We start from the raw sequence: 20,550 nt of genomic DNA, 5'->3' as shown, positions 1-20,550 counted from the left end.
AAAAAAAAAAAAAAAGAAAAAAAAAAAAAAAAGTTAAAGGTGTACCAAAGACGTAACTTAAACATGAAAAACTAAAACTAAAAAAAAAAAAACAAACTATGGTTGGCTAAGCTAATGTAACATTCTCTTCCCCATATAGCCCAGCCAGACCTCCTCTTATTCCTGCATGCTGCCTACCAGTCCGCCTGTGAACGGGCGGAGCTACGAAACATACACGCCCCCTCATATGCAGGCACATATGAACAGCCAATCAATGACCACTTCTGGTACCACCTCAACAGGTAGGCAGAAAGTTCATTGTTTACCAAAATCTGTTGGGAACGAATGCAATCAAACAGTGCACTCTGAATTATCTGCCGCCTCGTCTGTAATAACGGGAAGGTACTGGATCTTTGATTCACGCCCCTGTTACCGTGACTTTACCTCTCCATCCTGTCTATTTGAGAGACCCCATTGGTTAGATGTCTAAAGGGGTCAACCCTTTCTCCATCTGAAATCCTTTTCTCTCTGCAGGGCCATGGACAGCTCTTCATTTCAGTGCCACTCCAGGCCATCATGTCAGCCCCACGACTCCAGCACATAGTTTAGTTCCACCCCATTAGGGTGCTGTTTCAGAGAGCCATATATACYGGTTATAGTCATGAAGAGTTAATCATGCATAACCGCATTTCCTCTGTGCTAAATTGCTAATTAATTTGATTCATTTGCTATTGTACGCTCTCTGTTTAAATGCCATTGCTGTGGCCTCAATTTATCGAGCATGCACGAGTTTTACGTTGCACCCCGTGTGCAGAGTATTGTGACTCCCTGCAGCCCCGTGCTTGTCCGTTTATTTTACAAGCCTTTCAAGTGCACAGTAATGTCCTGATTGTGCACAGAGCATCTTTTGATTTCATTCAGATTTCTGGTGAAATGAGTATTTCTTTTGTTTGATTGGTTTTAGCTTATATCTCTTTCTTTTTTGGTCTCTGCAGGACTCATCTCTCCTGGAGTGTCTGTCCCTGTCCAAGTCCCAGGGAGCGAGCCTGATATGTCTCAATACTGGTCAAGACTACAGTAGAGAGAAGAGCTACTTCACCCTGTAAGCGCCCGGTCCACCATCGCCCTCCAGCAGTGCTCCTCACACATACACGGCACAGGATAGCGGAGAAGACATGAGGACACAGACGAGAGAGAGAGAGAGACTCTAGGAGAGCTTTGGGACGTCTGAACTTTTGTTTTTCCACTGGGACAGCGTGCTGTTATGTGGCCCTGTTGGCACATTCAAGCAAGGACTTTGGAAGAAAATCCAATGAGAAAAAGCCAGGAGGAAAAAAAAGGACCTCTGTAAAGTGCCCGGTGTTAAATTTTTATGGAACAAAAACTTATCTGTTTCTTTTTTCTATTTCCAACTTCAGTCATTGTTTCCTTTTTTTCTCTGATGTGTTTGTAAATGGCCATTTGTATGTTAATATAAAAATAAGAAAAAAAAAACAAGAGATGGACTGCTAGAAAACCATGTTGGTTTTGCATTTGTTTGCGAGAGGAGAACCTGAGATTCTGCCATGACTATCTTTTAATCTGCTTATATCGAGACTTTCAACCAGCCTTTGCATGGTCTTTGGACATTATTTCATATCATTAACGATGAGAAGTTGGAGGGAAGACTCTTACTGTGACAAAAAAAAGAAAACTATTTATTGGTCTTATTTCTTACAAATGGATATTTAGAGGAAGAAACTCAAACTCGATCCACCCTGAGGCTGCGATCTAGGCCCCTGACATTGGGCCTGTGTTTGCTTTTTTTTTAAAGACACGGATCACTATCAGCAGCTCCAAGTGTGCAAAGATGGTGCAACACAACATGCGCCTTGTGCTTCTGAGGTTGGATTGACTCCATAGATTACCACCAGGAACATTACAAGAAGAAAACAGGTGTAAAAGAACACCTGTAGTCTGTAAATGGTAGACCGGCGTCTTTGATATAATCCAGTTTGTTTCTGTCAAAATGTAAAGTACTTGTCTTCCCTAGAAATCTTCCAGAAAAGATTTCTCCAATAAAAGTTGATTTCATTTATATCCCCCCCAAGAATATTCTATAGATGTTCCATGCATCATGAAATACATTTCTTTAGGGTCAGGTACAATTTGTCTCCTAGGTATAGTTGTAATATAGTGTCCTATGGTCAAAAAAAATGTGCAACTAGAAATATTTAATTCCTATAATTATGATTAAACATTGCTTGACAGAGTTTTAAACTTAAGTGTTTGGCAGTTGTTTACAAGTACATATCAGATTTAATCATTGTTGATTGTAAAACAGACCAAAGCCTTTGTATTTCATCTACACAATGTTTTTATTTTGTTTGTTTCTTTTGAAAAGTTTTAGTCTTGTGATGCGACATTTTTGTAAGCACGTTTCGTTCARTTGCATTGGCTTCGAGTTCGGAAGATTGCAGTCGAACCCCGCAGTCCTTATTTATAATTAAAGACCATGGGAGGGTTTTTCTAGCATCATCTGTCATGCTCTTTTTGAGTTTTTTTTTTTTTTTTTTTTGCATTTTCATTCCAGTGTGTGCAAAGAACATGGACACATGCCCGGGTTCACATTTGAGCATTGCTTCTGAGATGAAACACGCTGTCTCTTTAAATATTTCAATTTAATTTTATTTAAAAATGGAGCTTTTTAAATGTATTTTGTGAAAACTATAAAACATTTTGTACAGTAAAATTGTGTCTTAAAGAAAGACCCCTTTTTTTGTCATCTGGTTGATGTGTTTGTGTTTACAGTTTTAACCACTAAAGCAGATTTTTTTCCCCCCAACATCTAACATTTCCAATTTTCACAAAAGGAGGCATCAGAAATAACAAGCCTCTCCTGATGTATGGGGCTGAACCAAGTCGACACAGACCACACAACACAACACCACCACACAATGAGAAAGGTCAAGCAATTCACCATCACCGGCTCTTGTTTTAGTAGAGTTACGATAGTATGAAAAAAAAACCCACACATGTACAGAGGCAACAACGAGGAGGAGGAGGAGGGAGCTGAGAGAAAAAAAAGTTGTGGGATAAAGCAGTCAGTGCCCAGAGCGAGGCAGAGGAGCGATTGTGTGGCAGAGTGAGTTATTTTGCTTCACTTGCTGCCTCAGCAGGGGAGGGTGGGGTGGGGAGGGGGGGTCGTGTGTCTGTGTGTGTGTGTGTGTAGGTTTTAAAGGGGGTTGTGTAGACACTGAAAGACCGTCTCTGTAAGGGCAAAACATCCAGGAGAGTGAGGTCAGGTAGCACTCACACAGCAGGCAACCCCAAATGTCTATCTAAATTGATTATTTGAATTTACACGTCACCCAAGATTTAACAGCTCCATCACAAGTTGGAACGCTTAATCCGATTCTTTAAAAAATGTTTCATTTTTCTTTTGGTGTTGGTGGTGGTGACGGGGGGAGTTAATGCAATTTCTCTACTCATTTAATCCACTTTATCACCCAAATGGAGGAACAGTGTTCGGAGTGCAGAAAGAGGAGGCAGAGCAGAATAGACGACTGTTTCCAGACCGAGGGAGGAACATTAATAATTACAGAGAGAGAATGAGAAATAGATTCAAAATGCAAGAAGGACTGCAATCACTAGCAGCTTAAATAATACACATCACCAGGATGAAATGGTTTAAATTTAATTTTTACTGGAGTCGGCAAGTTTGTTGAAAAGTTCTTTAGAACTTTTCTGCTTTTAGATCGGTTTAATGATTTTAACTTAAACCTAAACTCAAACCTGCTGCCTATTATCCAGTCTGTAACACATCTAAGCATAAATTTATCTGATTAAACTTTTCTAATGGATGTTYAATGAAACTGAAGACTGCCAGCCTATTTTCTTGAACAGTATTTCAGTGTGGAGGCCGTCCAAATAACAGAACTACCTCAGATGCTGGAAAACTGCTTTGGCTTTGGTTAAGGATCAATAGGACAGAAGTAGCTGCTGCCAAATACTCAATTATACAACTGAATTCACAGTTCTCATTCTCATCTTTGTCATGTTTCACTTTTRCTGAGGAGTGTTTCAAAAAAGCAGCAATGGCAAAATGTGCCAACATCAGCAATGATCACTAATTTCTTCCTTTATCTTATTAATAATAATAAGTTTTTTGTCTTAAAAAATTAAAAAATAATGTCACAAAAACAACAGAGAYCAAAATGCTTTTCAGGCAACTACAAAACTGTTGAAATGCTGAGTGCTATATGGATCCATCAAAAAGCCAAGGCCAGATAATTAAAGTTTAATAAYGTTCTCTGTATTTAACCCTTTGAYTTCTAAGATATTGTTAAAAGCAGCATTATTAAGTTCCTGCACTGAAAAAAAGGGATTTTGGGGTGTAGTAACATTTTCTGTTCTTTTAAATTTTTACAAAAAAATAAATATCAACATTTCTAAACTACTAGAATTTACTAAATAAACAATATACATGGTTTTATACATCAATATTACTGTACAAAAAAAGTAAATGCTAATATTATTTTACCAGTAATATTTAAGTGCTTTTTATGGCCAGCACATAAACATGAATATATTAAGTAACTTCTACTCTTCTGGGCTAAAACTGAGGGTGCATGTGCACAAGGCTGCTGCTCCTCATTCCCTTGTTTCACTTTTCAAGGAGAGGACAAGACATGGTCRAAATAAAACACAAGTTGTCTGGTTTCATTTGCTTGAATAMATTTGTTGGTGTGCAATAGTTTGATGGCTTACTGTAGGTGATATTTAGTTGTCAGGGAACAAGGAACGCATATTGTAGCATTCTGCTGTGTTTGGCTGTTTGTCATGTGACTGCAGTGGAGGATTGTGGGTAGGATTCATGTTTGTTGTTGTTAATTCATTTTAGGGAATTGGTTAACATTTTTCTTTCAGCAATTAGTCTGTTGTTACTCTAATTTGTGTGTTCATTATTTGTTAACTTGTGTTAAACCATTAAGCAGAAGTAATTATAAGTGAGAGTGGTAGGCCTAGTCATTAATAAGACCTGTGAGTTTCAGTTTGTCTGTGTTGTTCATGAAGAAGAATCCAATAAAGTTTCTTCAAAATCGCCACCTGGTGGTGAAGTCTTGAACTACAACAAGAACTACACCTTTCTCTGTGGCTGTGAGGTGTCATGCTACGATATTGTGCTTGATGCATGTGCACTGTTATAAGGAACTTGTAAGATTTACAAGAAAAAATCCTCTAACAATTTGCACTAATGTTGGTTAAGTAAACTTAAATGGTACAAACTCATGTAATATTTACTCATCATTATCTAGTAAAAGTTATTAAGAATATAGTTAAAGATTTGTGAATAAATCAGGTAAATTTTACTTAATTTGATCAAGTATATGTTACAAGATTTAATTGAACAAATTAAATAAAATTTACCTGATTTATTCACAAATCTTTAACTATATTCTTAACAACTTTTACTAGATAATAAGTAAATATTACGTGGATTTGTACCATTTAAATTTACTTAACAAACGTTAGTGCAAATTTGTTAGAGGATTTTTTCAAGTACAACTTACAAATTTTTTTTTTCAGTGAAAAGCTTTCAAAAATTTTTAAACTAATGCTCATTAAAATKTATTAGCTACCAACAAAAGTGAAAACATGAAATCTACAGTTAAGAGAGTAAATTTTCGGCTTTTGTTACAATTTGTCCTAAAATTAATATGCCTCTAAATAAAACAAAAAAAGTTTTATTTCAAACTTTTAAAACAGGAACAAGAAAGCAATGTTTGATACTAGTGAAATATTCACATTAAATGTTCCATCCAAACGCTACCGTTTGAAATAAATCACAATTCTTGGTATGCTGAAGAGCTTTGTTAAAATGACTTCTGATTGCTGGAATATATTAGTGTAAAATTTATATGAAAATTAAATATTTAATAAATACTTTAAAAMTGGGCCTCATTGAGGTTTGCTTCATTTAGAGTTGTTCAAATGAATCAAACAAGCAGCCAAAAGCAGTTTTTATGGAAAAAACTAAACTTATATATAAAAAAAAAAAATCGGAAAATAAATGATTTGTGACTTTAAAAGTTATAAAGTCCAACTAAATGTTTTTGAGGTGAAAAATGAATCAGAACAATGCCAAACAAACAAGAAAACAGCTGGTAAAGCAACCCAAAAACATGACAAGATGAATTTATTCTGTTTAAATCTATATTCAAAGTCCTACATATGTCAACACTTCAACACCAACAACCAGAGAGCTGTTTTTATTTTGGGCATTTGATCACCTGTGTAAGTGACATGTGCATGTCATTATCGCGCTCATGAACCTGACAAAAAGGTGCTCCAAGTATGTAAAAACAAACAAACAAACAAACAAACAAAAATGTCAGGTAACTCCTTGTTTTTTCCCAAACACATGTTGGAAACAATTACAGATTCTGCCAAGTTTCAACCGGCAAAACAATTCAATGTGGCATCGGCCTCAGACTGAGGAAAACAAAAATGAAACATTWAATTTTTCATGTGGACTCTCTTTCTGCGTTACCCCATGTCACCGTTTGACCTAATTTGTTCTTTTTGGGGCTTGTCATGGCAGAGCAGCTCATCCAGCAAACACGACCGATGAGGTGTGAAGCCTGCGCCCAAATCCAGCTTTCCTGCCCTCTGCCCACATTTCTGTTTTGATCTGCTTAGCGAACGCACACGTCACTCACCTGCACAAACTTGGGGTCGCGTGAAGGCATGACTACACAAAYCTAAAACCAGTCAGGTACACTACACTGGCATCATTCACAACCCGCTCGCTTTGTTTTCTTCTCCGAGAGAATGATGTAAGTGCAGGAAAGTAAAAGCTGAGACACAAACACAAGTAGAGTTCTGCATGCTATCTTTTTTTATTCATTTCACATGAGAGTCTTTCAGTCGTCTTAAAAAATAAATTGCATTTGCAGAACGATGCAAAAGGTGAAACAGCACAGCAGATGTTTCTTGTTTTGAAACGTAAACCCGAGATTAATTATTTATTGTTTACCAAGGTGGAAATATTGTGTAAAAATAATAAAAATATTAAATGATTACACTTCCTTTTCAAATCCCTAAAGGTGGAGAAAAACAAAACAAACAAACTGAATTTAAACAATTTTAAATGCTTGGATTTGAACCAAGTTAAGAAGCAGTCATTTGAATTCACAAAGCATTTAGAAACACCACATGGATGTCCTTTGTTGTGGATTAAGAATCATTAAAAATGGCCATTACACAAGCACAAACCACTTCTTCTAACAATGTGAATTATCAAGTGTTTAGGTAAAAAACAAACAAACAAAACATTAGGACTTGTAGAAAAAGGGCTTGAAATGAAAGTGTGAATGTAGCCGTTAGAAGCAGGGGGTTGTGGATGTTTAGATCTTCACTCCTGGCTGAGTTTGTTGGCAGGTGGTAATGGCCGGCTGGGTTATCCCAGTTGACATTACGTGGGCAAGAGAACATCCTGGTCGCTGTGGCAAAGAGGACAATGGCTGCGGCTTCCCACTTGTTTGTTTCCCATGGTGACTGTGCGAGGGCTTTAGAAGTCCAGGTGTTTTGTGCCGGATGCGCCGGAGCCGCAGGCTGAAGCGGCTCCTGCCAGCTCCCCCCTGCTCACACGACTCACCGTCTCGGACAAGTCCGGAGGCAAATGCAATCGCTACAGAAATCAGAGTTGGGGAGGGAGAGGGAGGCAGAGCGTTAGTGGGCTGGTACGAGAGCACTACAGTAGATCAGTATACAGTAGACCGTTCACTTCAGTGGTGCGTATTCACAGAGAGCCATGTTGGGTTGAAATTGCATTAGATGCTTCAGCACTCTTCTTAACACTGGAAACACAGAGTAAATCTGCAAACCCTGCTGCTAAATGCTTCAGAGAGCTGGAGGCCTGTTACACCTCAAAAGGCAGATATACTGTATAGTACCTGTGTATGAGAAGAGAAATACAGATAGATGTTTGCACGGGTGTTGACTGCTTTATTTCCCAACAGATCATTGTGTTCAGCCCAGTCATCGCAATCAAAACTTTAGCCGTTTCACAGCAAAGCTTTCCTGTAAAGCTGACTCAATGCACAATAATACTAAGAGGTTAATGAGAGCCACTCATGTAAACCTCCCTTACATCAACATGCTAACTATTAAGCTTTCGAAGGGCTACAATGCTTTGCTTTCACAGGACCCAACATGAAAGGCCTCTGAAGGACATTTGTGGACAAAGTCTTGAAGAGCACTTGAGAGCGTGAGACGAGGTGAAGTATCTCCCGAGTCAAGTGTGCCCTCCGACAATGGTGTTGAGTAGCACGTCGCTCGAGTGTCTGTCAGGGAAGTTAAATCAGAATACAGCCATTCTGGGGACAAGAGAGGTTAAACCCTGTAATTTGCTCCTGAAAGAATCTGCCATGACATCTGAAACCTGCTGGTCAAAGCCTGCACTCCCACCCAGTCCTCTAAACCTTCCCCTGCCCGCCACATCCTCATCCCCTCCAGACATCCAGCTTTAGGAGAGCTCTTCCACTCCCACAGATACTTATCTTTTTCTAAACGACTAGATGTTTGAGTAAGGGGTTTAAGAGCGTCATTACTAAGAGATAATTCAAGACTACATAATGTTCTTCATCCCTTTGGGGTAGATTATTTCCTCCCATTATTCAGCATTGTTTTATCACTGATCATGTATGATGTGAAGCCTTGTGGTCCTGCTGCTAAGGCTGACATTTCAGGGAGATGTCTTCCATAAGTGTTCTCGTTCTTACTAAACTTAAGTTTCAAAGGAAACTGCTGACAATAAATACAGTAAATGAATGGATTAATGGATAAAGTAAGGGAATGTATTTTTGAGCTGCTCTCAAAATTATTTCAGGTAGGCAAGACAGCTGGGACACATCTGTAAATAAATTCAAGATAGTAAAGGAAAAAAAAGGGAAAATTGAAGTAAAGTCATTATTTTCCAGAATGAGGAAGAAAATCAGGGTTAAGTCATAGCGATACAATACATGCACACATTCATGCAAACTCATACACTCAAAATGCTAGAAGCTCTGCACAAGTTCCGTCCCTGCCAACCCTCACCTGCGTAACCTTTCGTGTCTCCAGCTCACTCAAGTGTGATTGAAAAAGAAAAACAATGCATTGATCAAGCCTGGACTCACTCCTGCTTAGTGCACTGCAGCAGAAACATGGCAGAGAGAAGGGTAGGTGGAAAAAAAAATCAATCACATATACATCATCCTCACTGGGTGAGTTAAAAAAAAGAAGGGAAAAACAACATCACACCGTTGTCTGGCTGCCATGCACCCATGAGCCTGGCTGTGCCGTGTCTCTGGCTCTGCGCTTTGGGAACCCACTGAGCATGTGCGGAGCGAAGGTCAAAGCAATCCAGAAGTGAAGCTCAGCTCTTCTAACCTTTCAGTTCAGGGGCAGATGAGAACAATCAATGGCAACATCAAAGTTGGAGGGAGGAGCAGACAAAACTAATCGATCGGTTTGACACAGTGAGARAAAAGACAGCCTTGTATCCAGTCAACAACTATCACAACCATCAGTGGCAGGCAATGGTAAAGCCGATAACTTATGAATGCCATGAATACTTGTTCCATGTCAACCTTCAATCAAATAAACACATTTCATCTCTTTGCTGAAAGGAATCATCCCATAAAAAAGCTCATAGACCACAGTTTTAAAATCGACACCAGAATTAAACATCAGAGTAAAGATCTTTTTAGTAAGGCTCCCTCGGCTACTGGTTTTGTTAATGAATGAATGGAGTTTAGCACAGGAATTGGAAAAACATGGTCAGCCAGGCTCTGAGTCGGCTTCCCTACGACCTGCACACCCCATGATGTAAACAAGGACATCCGGAAAACCCTCAGAGGCAAAGCGGGGTGTGTGTGTGTGTGAAGTCTTTCTCTGCTGCCTGGCAACCTTCAAGAGGGTGGAGAAAGAAAAAAAAATAAGACAGGGGTGGTGGGGTGACGGAGGGTGTCGGAGGGGAGTGGACGGCGGGAAAACCGACCATTGGCCGTGGTACATTGATGCTGGGGGGTTGTGGGGGAATGTGAAAATGGATGTGTGCCACAGTGTTTGTGTGATTATGTGTGTGTGTGAGTGTGTGTCAGAGCTGTGATGTCAGTGTTTCCTCCTTGGTGGCGAGCAGGGGGTAAAGGGTCTGTGGTTCAGCTCAGCTCCACAGCCAGAGGGGCCTGGGCCACGCTGGCAACAGAGCGAGGGGCGACAAAGCTCCAAACGAGTGCTAAGCACTTCAAATGAGCCCTCAGGGCCGCCCCACAGACTAGCTTTGCCTAAGAGGGTTACCGATATCTCTCCACAATGGACAATTTCCTCCAGCTTATAAACATCCAAAAGATCAGGCTCTTAAGAACAACCAATCAAGTTTGATTGTTTATGGGCTCCACATTTTGCTTTCTATGTGGATATGACATTGGTGGTTTATGGGTTAGAAAAGATGCCAAACTATCATTTTTTTACATTTCCTTATATTTTAGTTATAAAAATTACAGCAGAGTGTAATTGTGTAATATCCAGGGTCATTTTTTCCAATGGTGCTCRCAGGGGAGCCACTCACACAAAGCAGCAACATCAAAGGCATTCCATTGATGGTAACGGCTTGCTAATGAATGGAGTATTAGGTGCTAATTTAACGAGTCATTTCTTCTATAGAGTTTTAGCCACACTTTGAAATGGCCCGTGTCACTGTACAGCTAAGAACTATGGGAAACCCAACACCTTGTTGAAACACAAGATGACTGGCCTGACTGTTACAATCAGATTGGCTGCTGATCAAGCGTGCTTGTGGAAGTGACATAATATTTACGATCAACATTAATTTAACAATAATTTCTGCATTTTGGTCAGTACTTTAGAAGCTTCGTCAAGTCAACAGAAATGACAGATAGTTGATTTAGTTTTACGTTACACAAGAAAAAGTGACGATGAAGTAAGAATGTTTGTTGTAAAGGATTTGGGCAAAAATTTATTTTTTTTCAAACAAAAAAAGCAAAGTGATTTTGCCGTTCTGTTTCCCAGAGCAGAACAGCTGCAGTGCAGCTACTGTAAACTAATGTGTCTGACCATGACATCGGGTCAATGTCCTCTATTTCAAGCCCCATTTCTACAACCAGCTAAGGGTCAAAATGGCAGCAGAATGCTTCATGGCTAAACACTGGTAGATATTTCCTATTGCCCAGACTTCCCTGYATGTTGAGCCACTAAACCAAACTAAATCACCTCCATAGTACCATAATCCCTCACAGCTCTAAAGTTACACAGCATTGTGTGGGAAATCATTTCCTAAATCTATAGGAACCAGTATTAACTTCAGCACCTATAACTCCACATAATAAGGTGATGTGCTTCCCTATTTAAGACACAAGCTATCATCACATTTACGCTGGCAATTTCAGAGAATACTTCCGCTACTTTGCCAGAAAAAAAAACTGCAAGAACACCTTAGCATAAATCCCATCACTTTGCTTTGCAGTAATTCTAACCCACCTGCATCGAACAAAGGAAAAGAAGAAGCTTTCCTTTCCTCTTTTTTGTGGTAACAAAGAGTGAAACCTGACTCCTGGCCTTGCCCTCAGAACGACGTTTAGTAGGAAAGTTCTTTCAGATTTTCAGAGCACAAAAATTCTTTACTTTCTTAATTTAATTAATTTGTTTTTTGTAGATTGACTGTTATTTCCTATAGCCCCACTTTTTAATTGCATATTAACTTACTTAGCTAATTAGTACAAGGTAATTAAAGAATAAAACTGTACACAAAATGTAAAAACAGCATTTTTTTTCTTTCCACACTGCCCAAATGTCACAAATGTTATTTGAAAATACTTTAGTATCAACCTAAATGTAATGCAAGTAGCAGCATAAAACAAATGGGGTAAAAAAAAAAAAGGGAAACTATTCCACTGCTTATCAAATTTCTTTTTGGTAATTGAGTGATGGTCACCTGCCCACCAGTTCACCTGCTGCCTGATCCAGGATAATCTGAGCGGCAGGAAGACAGATAGGCAGGCGGACCGACAAATAGACAGATACAGACACAGGCTCCTCATCTCTTCCGCCTCATAGCTTAATGAATCTGACAGAGTAGGCAGCAGGCAGGCAAAAGGATGAGCAAGCATTTTGAGAGTAATTATTTTCCCAAACACAGAAAGAAAGGGAAGGGACTACTAATAAGTGACTGAATTTCATTATAAGCGAGCATGTCCAAACAGGAAATTGATTAGCTGACTATATTTTAATTTTTTTTAATGCCTAATGGAATGTGTAGACACGTCTACTTGAATAGGTAAGCTCCTCACTTACCCTTCACGCTTCAAAGATTGATAAAAAGCAGCATTTGATATTATCCGTCACGTTACTAAACATGACACACAGGCAAATCGGCGAGCTCTGGGTTGTTTCTGAATAACAAACGGACAAACAAGGGCCAAAGTGTAACTGCACTGTAATGCAACAACTTGACTTGTTATCATCATCGTCAACCAAACAAGGCTTTGGGGTCGTCTGCTTGGGCCCATCAAGCGCTTTGACAGGGAATGCAGCATGGGGCCATTTTGTCTCTTTTCAGCTATGTTTTGTCTCTCTTTGGAGGGGAGTGTTAGTATGGACTGTAGGCGTTGCAGAGTGGGAGGAACATTAACCCTTATGGTAGTGGATAGTAACAGGAAAGGGGTTGGGGGTTGCTGGGGTTGGTTAGTTGGGTGTTTTGGACATGGGCACAGCCAGGGAGCACTGGTTTGCCCCTGGAGTGACATGGTGCCTGGGGAGAAAGGGARCAGGGTAGAGGGCGTCGAGTACAAACAGATCTAAGTGCTGCCTTCACCACAGATAGGTCCATAGCAAAGAGCAAGGCTGCACGGGTTATGACAGCATGTCTGGGGGACCTCTTGCGCCATCCACCCCTCAAACACACATTTTACCCCCCAAACTATGACTCGGTTACAAATGCCCTCAAGTTAGAACACCACTGACACTTCAGAGCAGGTTTTTCAATGTTGGATGCATGCCATGTAAAAAAAATAAAAATCACACTTGAAGCTAAACAACAACTATAAAATGYGGCTTAATCTAAAAACTTATCTCCATGAAAACTTTCAATGTTTCTTATTGTCTACGGAAGCAAAAATTGCATGTTTTGACAGTATGAAACATTAATGGCACCAACAATTTAATAATATTTTTGCAGTAATCAGAAATTTTAATGCCCCTCAAGCCTGGTGGGTTTTAAGTTAGAGTAGCAAACAAAAAAATAGGTACCCTGACTGTTACGTTACATCTCACTCCACATTAAAAAGCATTATAAAGATATCATGTTGTGTTAATTGCTGAATTGCTTCTTGAAATGAAGTTGCTCCAAAAGGTACAATATTTCTTAAAAAAACGTGTTGAAATGCTCTGTCAAACTTTCAGTCAGAAAATAGAACATTATCAAGAATTTCTTTTTTTCATGAATTATTTATGTCTTTTTTCTGGGTTGCACTCAGCCTACAAGTGCACACACTCTTGTAGAAAACAAAGACACACACTGCCTCTCTCTTATGCATATGCCACACAGAGGTATTTACAACATGACCGCACAATGTCGGCTTGTATGTGGAGGGTTTTTCAAAACCCAGCCTTAGCTTCTACAGAAAGTCCCATTTTTCCACCCATCATTTGTCTTGTGATAGAGTTCACACAGTTTACAGGCATAACATTTGGCAAAGCGAAAGGTCGTCTGGAGGTTATTGTGTCGGGCTGCGTAAGTGGATGACCGCTTGGGAGGGGTGGGAGTAATGACTCTCACAGAGGAAGTCTGTAGTGCTAGCAAGACACTAGCAGTGAATAAAGCAAGAAGAAGAAAAAAAAAACTATGAAAGTATGTGTTATGCAAGATAAAATGACTCCTCCATGATAAAGTTAAAACTTGCATTTATATTATTTCATAATTCTACCTATTGTTAGTGTAGTTATTTTGTACATTTTATGCAAGATGAAACACAATTTAGCAATTCTGTAATTTCATTGTGCTCTGTACAATGACAATAAAGTTATCAAAGCAAACCATATTGTTTATTGCCAAAACAAAACAAAACAAAATAGATTAGGTCTGCTTTGGATGGATTAAAGAATGCCATTTGACTCTTTTAGTCTTCTTAAAACCACACAATTAGGAAAAAAACCACAAATGTTGAAGGAATGAGGAGAAATGTGTAAATTTGTAACAGAAGACCAAAAGATTAATTATCAACTGCAAACATTAGCCATCTAAAAATAAGTTTTAATATACTCCAATATAGTCTGCATCTTCTCAAATTAAGTGCAATAATCTGCCAGTGTAATAAGACAATTGCACTCGGTTTGATTTCTTGAAAAAAAAAACAGGTTAACAAGATTATTAATCTAACACATTCTGCTCTTGCTTTATATATTAGCCTCAAAACAAGATCAAAATACTTTTTGGATGAATGGTTGAGAGACCTTTGAGATCTTTGAAGTGTGATGATGTCATCAATCCATCAGGAGACAAACTGTATTTATATCTGCCAATGTATTGTATAATATCTTGATTGAGTTTGTAGTAGTTCTGATATGATGGTGGTTGTGTATTTATGTGAGGGCATATGTATACTTGTGTGCACCCATGCCTATTAGTCTGCAAAGACGAATAAATGGGGGTGGGTGTAATCCATCACAAGTGATAGTCCTTACAAAAAAGAAGCCCTTTCGCTGAGAGGACAGCTCTTGTGTGCACAAAGACCACCATACTTGGGACTTCATAGGACTCAGCTGAAAAGGTGTTGCCCAGAGTAACCCCATTCACATTAACAGGCATGCTGGCCAAAGCCGGTCATTACTGCTGACTTGGACCAGCCGGGCCACACATAGACCAGACTAGAGCCTCTAAGGCCATTCACGTCATATCATCCCACAGGCAAACGGCCTGAACTCTGCTATTACGGAGCATTAAGAATTGTTACCATTCTATTGGACTGTCCGTCTCGGGAAATTCAATATATGCAGTCTTTGAGAAAATATACAAAAAGGATGAATGTTCTGCTTAATGGTTGAGGCCAGAGTCTTTGCCTATTCAAGAAATCCTGGCAATTATGTAAAAATTGTTTTTGAAAGCTTATATTTTCTTATTGTATAGTAACAAGAAATTACTGTAACAAGTGGGTTAAAACCTACTTAGTCTGAGCATCAACATAAACAACAGCATTTATACAATATCCTGAAATAACTTYCAAGTATTTCAAAATGTCCTGATGCATCTGATTGTGAAGCAAAACCGTCCAACATTAAACAGAGGTGGAGGCCTTTGTGTCCAGTTGTCCTCCTCCTACAATGCTGTTATTGTAAGTATGACTCAGCACCCTGTGAGCAAAAGGTGTGAATCAGGGCCCCAGCAATACCCAACACAAAGAGGGAAAGAGGGACAAAAACAAGGGGATGTCAAGCCCCGCTTGCATTCACTACATACGCATAACAAACCACCAAATAACCACAGCCGAAGCATCCAAACCAATAAGTCAGGTGATGGGGCACATGACCCTCTATGAACRATAGAGCCAATCAAGCCTATTGTTAGTCAGTGGCCCTCTTTTGCATGTGACTAACCTGTTTGTCCATGTGGAGGCAGTGCTCATAAGGCTAAGTTCACCTGAAAATCACAGACACATCTTATACTGAAAAAACAACGTTCCATGTTACTATTGTCTCAGCCAGGAACAGCTACATAAATTATTTAAATAAATAGAAAATTGTGTTAAAATACTCATCCATCCATTATCTATACCTACTTCCTCCTTTCAGGGTCATGGGGGTCACTGGTGTCCATATTCAGCAGTTACTGTGCGAGGGGCGGGGTACACACTGGACAGGTCGCAAGTCCATCACAGGTGCGTTAAAATAACCCAAGCTACTTTAAAACAAACTAGAAACAAGAAACATATCTCTCTGGGTGTGGATTGATACTGATTAACTTTTAGCAAACGTATGGGGATTGTTGAGCGCTGAAATTTTACAAATAAGTAATGTAAACGTCTGAGGGCACATCATGATGCAAACATATACTATTACAGAGCAAACACAGACAGGAAAAGCCTTGCAGTGACAGGCAGAATACACCTGTGCATGCTAAACTTTCCTTGCAAAAGTCAAACATTCGAAGTTTGACATTCTAGATGCAAATAGTAAAGAACATTCAAAGTCACTATGTAAATATATTATGCACTGATTCTTTAGCAAATAAATACACATCCATCTCTAATGCACTCTGTCCCTCTCTCACATTTCCCCTCTATCCCCACTCCCCTCACTCCACCTCTGCTCTTCTCTCCAGTACCCTCCCTGTGGGCAGGTGGTTGTGTAAATTTAGCCACAGCTAGGTGAGGTGCTTCCTGGGTAGACTGCTGGCAAAGCCACCTTTAGGGTGTTCAAGATGTCAGAGGCAATGAGACATCACATCGACCGCCCTGTCAAAAAATTCACCACCTTCCATTTCCCTTATAACCCTTAGGTCTTCGAAGCATCGAGGTTGATGGGGGGAACTCTTGTTTTGTGTTTTCTAATTTAGCCTGAAACACACCAGCCATTACCTTACTCAGAATGCTGGGTGAGTGTTAATTGTGAAGCATTACTAAAGCTATTAAAACAGTGAGCCAGGGCCTGGGGAGAATACATGCTAAAGTTAAAATCAGAAAGACAGCGCTAAATGCATGGTATACCTCTACTGCAAATGACCCATTTTAGAGGACTGATGATGTGTAGGCTTAAAATATATGACAAGAAATAAAAAATAAAGTGTTTAATGAGGAACTCGTCTAACATTATAGTCAACAATATCTAGAAATTTGATGTTAAATTTTTACGAGTATCAATTGGAAAACGTGTACAGAAGATAGGACACAAAATGAATAAAATCAAAGGGTTTATTGTAAATACAATTTTCAAATTTTCATGTTTTATTAGGACTTGCATCCAACAAGATTCATAAAAATAAGCTTTCACTTATATGTTTTGCCAAATTTAATACTAAAAGGTTGGAGCCACAGACATGGACTTGTTTTCTAWAATGGTAAAAACCAATCAATTACAAATGGTGGAAAATACAGACTCGAAAAGTGTATTTTGAAACTAGAGTTGGATTAACAAAGTCTAGAATAGATTTTTTTAAATATCCTAACAATTATTAAATACTTCATCTTTGTGGATTAAAAAATATACATACTGTAAATTATAAAAATGCTGAGCCAAACAAGAAGCTGTAATAGCTTTAATATTTTAAGTCACCACATCGTGAAGTGATGGGGGAGTAATTTCTGGCTGCTACTGCTGTTAGTCAATTTATTTTGAAACAATGAACAATAGAACAATTTATGATGTCAAAGTAAGAATCAGAATTGTTCACCATTGCAGTTTCAGATCTGAATGTTTTGAAGTCAAATTCAACTACTTGTCAAAACAAAATTTACTGCAAAGTGTGCTGTGCTGCACATTGCGTATGTAGAATGAGTAGTGGAGTGATAATCAGAATAAAGACTTTTTTGGTTTCACAAACGTATAACTCATAAAATAACCAAAATAGATTGCACTTAAAATTTACCCTACAAACGTAATCACATAGCTTTTTTTGGTGACATTTAGCAAGTTGTAGAGGATTTTTTTTTAGTTTAAAGCAGGATTTTTTTTCTGTGGTTAGGATTTATCACAAACCTTTGATCAAAACCCAGGATGACTAATGAGCAAAAGTATTAGTTGGACCTCAATAACTAGCGTGCATTTGAATCCTTTACAATAAAAAGAAAGGGGAAGAACTGAAATGGATATAAAGCATTGTTCAGATGAAAAGAATAAAATTGGAAAGCAGTCTAAATGTGGCTATCAGCTTCTTCTTTCTCCATGATTTCAAGTTGGGCATTTTGCTGGGAAATGGGCGGCCTGCCAGATTGGGGCCAAGTCAGAGTTGTCAGGGGATTACAGTTCTGCCTTGCTCACCGCAGGGGGTGCGGAGTGGGCCTCAATTACCCTGGAGCGGCGTGTTTGATTTGGCCCCGGCACTTTTGGGGACAGACCAAAAGCTGAATAATGCACCATTAGCAACTCCAAATCCTGCCCCAAAAAGAGTCCACTTATGCATCACATACAGTAATTGTGTGTCTATCAAAGGCTGGCAGGTCCACACCAATTACCCTGATAACAACAAAACAATCTATGCATCATATTATGTGCTGAACACCTGTGGGCACCCACACACGCATCCAAGGTTTCCTGTTTAAAACTCCCAATGGCTCATTCAAAGTCTGCTGTTAGTAGTTAGGTAGTTCAGGGACTACAGATGGAAATTAGTCCAAGCTAAATCTGGTGCAAAGCATCTTTTTAATGTTTTATTTGCGCATTGTCCCTGTTTTTAAAGAAAGGAATTCTAAAAAAAGTACACAGTGGCCAACAGTAGACTTTGCTGAAGACCAAGATGCAAADTAAAGTAAAGAGTAATTAGATTAATAAATAATGCTGGGTTTTTTGATTCCACAAACCCACTATTCTTAAGGTCTTCTGCTTTAAAATTTAGTGATATAGTATATTTAAGAACAATGGAGTTACTATATCGAGTAAGAATAAATAGTCTTCCTGATGGTATTCAAAGATTTTTTAAGTTATGGGAAAATAATTATAATTTAAGGGGGTTCTTTATTTTTGAAACACATAAAGTAAGAACAAATATCAAATACAGATGTGTTTCAGTATTGGGTGTTAAATTGTGGAATAATTTAAATGACAAAATTAAGTTTAGTGACTCTCTTTTAAGTTTCAAAAAGAAGTTAAAAAGTAAATTAATTATGAGTTATGGTTTATAGTAGTCAGTTGTGATGATGGTGGTGGTAATATATTACATTTTTTTTGCATGTACGGACAATAATATTGATATTGCTAAAGAAAAAAACTGTATTAATGATTTGCATATAACCAGGATGTAGTTGAAGTATGTGTGTGTGTGTGTTTGTGTATTTTGTTTTGGGGAATCTATTATGAATTGTAAGGTGAGGCAAACAAGCCATTGGCTTCTGCCTCTACCTATTTGGTCATATAGGGTTAAAGTTTTGTTTGTTTTTGTGTGGAGTGTTCTTTAATGTGACCAAATAAATTCATTCATTCATTCAAAGTTATTTTAATGCCCAAAACTTTAATAAAAGATCTTAGATATATGGGAGATGAAAGACTGAGGGAGAGGTTTTTTTTTCTCTGGCGGCAGTTAAGAGCTGTGCAATTGAATTACACAGGGTATGAAGCAGCAAATGGTATGTAAAGGTTGAAGTATCAGATAGTTCTGCCACACAAAACCAGACAGATAAGGGAGGTATAAGTGACATCATTAGGTAACTGCAGGACATCAGGAACAGGCTGAGGTTGATGGGGGGCTGTGGGGCTATGAGAACCAAAGGTCCTCCTTGAGCTCCTTTGAACAGCCACTCAGCCCGATATACTTACACTTCCCAACACACAGGGAGAATCACTTCTACAAACACAAGCTGCAAGACAAACAAGGACTCAAGACAGAGACTAGCAAACAACCAAGCACTGTTTTCACTCTCCACCCACAAACGCATGCACACAGACACACAGGGATATGCACACACACGGCTCTTCAAACCACAGACGCCTCATTGAGGTATCAGCCCCAGTGATTGTGTTTGTCCACCTGAGTATGAAAGAGCCATTCTGGCTTGTGTTGAGGAGGCAGCAGTGTGGTACCTCTCAAGCCGGAGCCCAGCTAGGCTGCGTCTGTCTCAGGACTCTCAGGGAGGGGAGCAGCCAAGTGTGGATGCACCTCATTACCTCACTCATCCACACACCAATTACCCCTAAATAAATACACCCAGCCCACAGGCAGCAACAATGACATCTAGCCTGAAAGGGAAGAAAGGATGCCGTTCAGAAAGCATTTGCACGCACAAAAAAATGCTGTTGGATAACGACGAAGAAAAGAAGTAGGGAGAAAAGAAGTGAAAAGAAGAACATGCGGGGGGCTCCGAGTCCTTTGAAGAGCTGAAAGACAAAACGGAGAAAGAGAAAGAATGAAACAAACACGGAGCGAGCAGAGTGAAGTGATTCAGAAAATGATAATTTCTTGCTAAATTTCACCCAACACATCCGCAAATGATTGTTGTGGCGGGGGAGGGGCAAAGTTTAATTGTTTTAATGCACGCAGCCATGAGATAGCTGTGCTGTGGACTAAAACGGTGATCACTCTACAGCCGACACATATTTGCATGTAAGACAGACCGCTCAGGGTAATGGAGGCAATGGCATGTCTAAAGGCCAAAAACCTAGAATAAAGAGATCTTTCCCACCCCCTCAAAAAAGTTTAGCAAAAATATGGCAGATGGTGTAAAATTTGAAAAAAAAAAAATCTCCCAACTTAGATCTGACAACCATTGAGGCTGCCAACAGAGGGGACAAAAATATGTTACTGGAGTGAGAAGGCAAGGAAAGGATGCAGAAAAGGTTTGTGGCAGAAAAAAAGAAGACAGATGTGATTTCAAGGAAGGGAGGTAC

The 20,550-nt window shown here is 39.1% G+C and overlaps 2 protein-coding genes across 4 annotated transcripts in view; one reads left to right on the top strand and one right to left on the bottom strand.

The window, feature by feature from the left end:
* The window catches only part of pax6b (paired box 6b), a gene marked incomplete at its 5' end in the record, with an annotated part of 14,814 nt that extends 12,086 nt beyond the window's left edge, over positions 1-2,728 (top strand). The window contains 2 exon segments of the mRNA XM_014001870.1: positions 140-281; positions 975-2,728. Of these exon segments, the coding sequence (XP_013857324.1) occupies positions 140-281; positions 975-1,060 (228 nt within the window).
* elp4 (elongator acetyltransferase complex subunit 4) overlaps positions 1-20,550 on the bottom strand; it is a 102,741-nt gene that overhangs the window by 46,875 nt on the left and 35,316 nt on the right. Inside the window, exon 10 of one of the 3 annotated variants that reach the window (XM_014001877.1) lies at positions 6,141-7,651. The exons of 1 other annotated variant lie outside the window; for it this stretch is intronic. In XM_014001877.1, the coding sequence (XP_013857331.1) occupies positions 7,532-7,651 (120 nt within the window). In that variant the 3' untranslated portion in view covers positions 6,141-7,531. Of the gene's footprint in view, positions 1-6,140; positions 7,652-19,911; positions 20,041-20,550 lie in introns of those variants that run through there. One more of the 3 variants, XM_014001878.1, reaches the window with a different exon arrangement.

Source organism: Austrofundulus limnaeus, unplaced genomic scaffold (genome assembly GCF_001266775.1).
Source record: "Austrofundulus limnaeus strain Quisiro unplaced genomic scaffold, Austrofundulus_limnaeus-1.0 Scaffold10, whole genome shotgun sequence".
NCBI classification, from domain to species: Eukaryota; Metazoa; Chordata; class Actinopteri; order Cyprinodontiformes; family Rivulidae; genus Austrofundulus; species Austrofundulus limnaeus.
The sequence above is the reverse complement of the archived record's forward strand: the minus strand, read 5'-3'. Positions and strand labels throughout refer to the sequence as shown.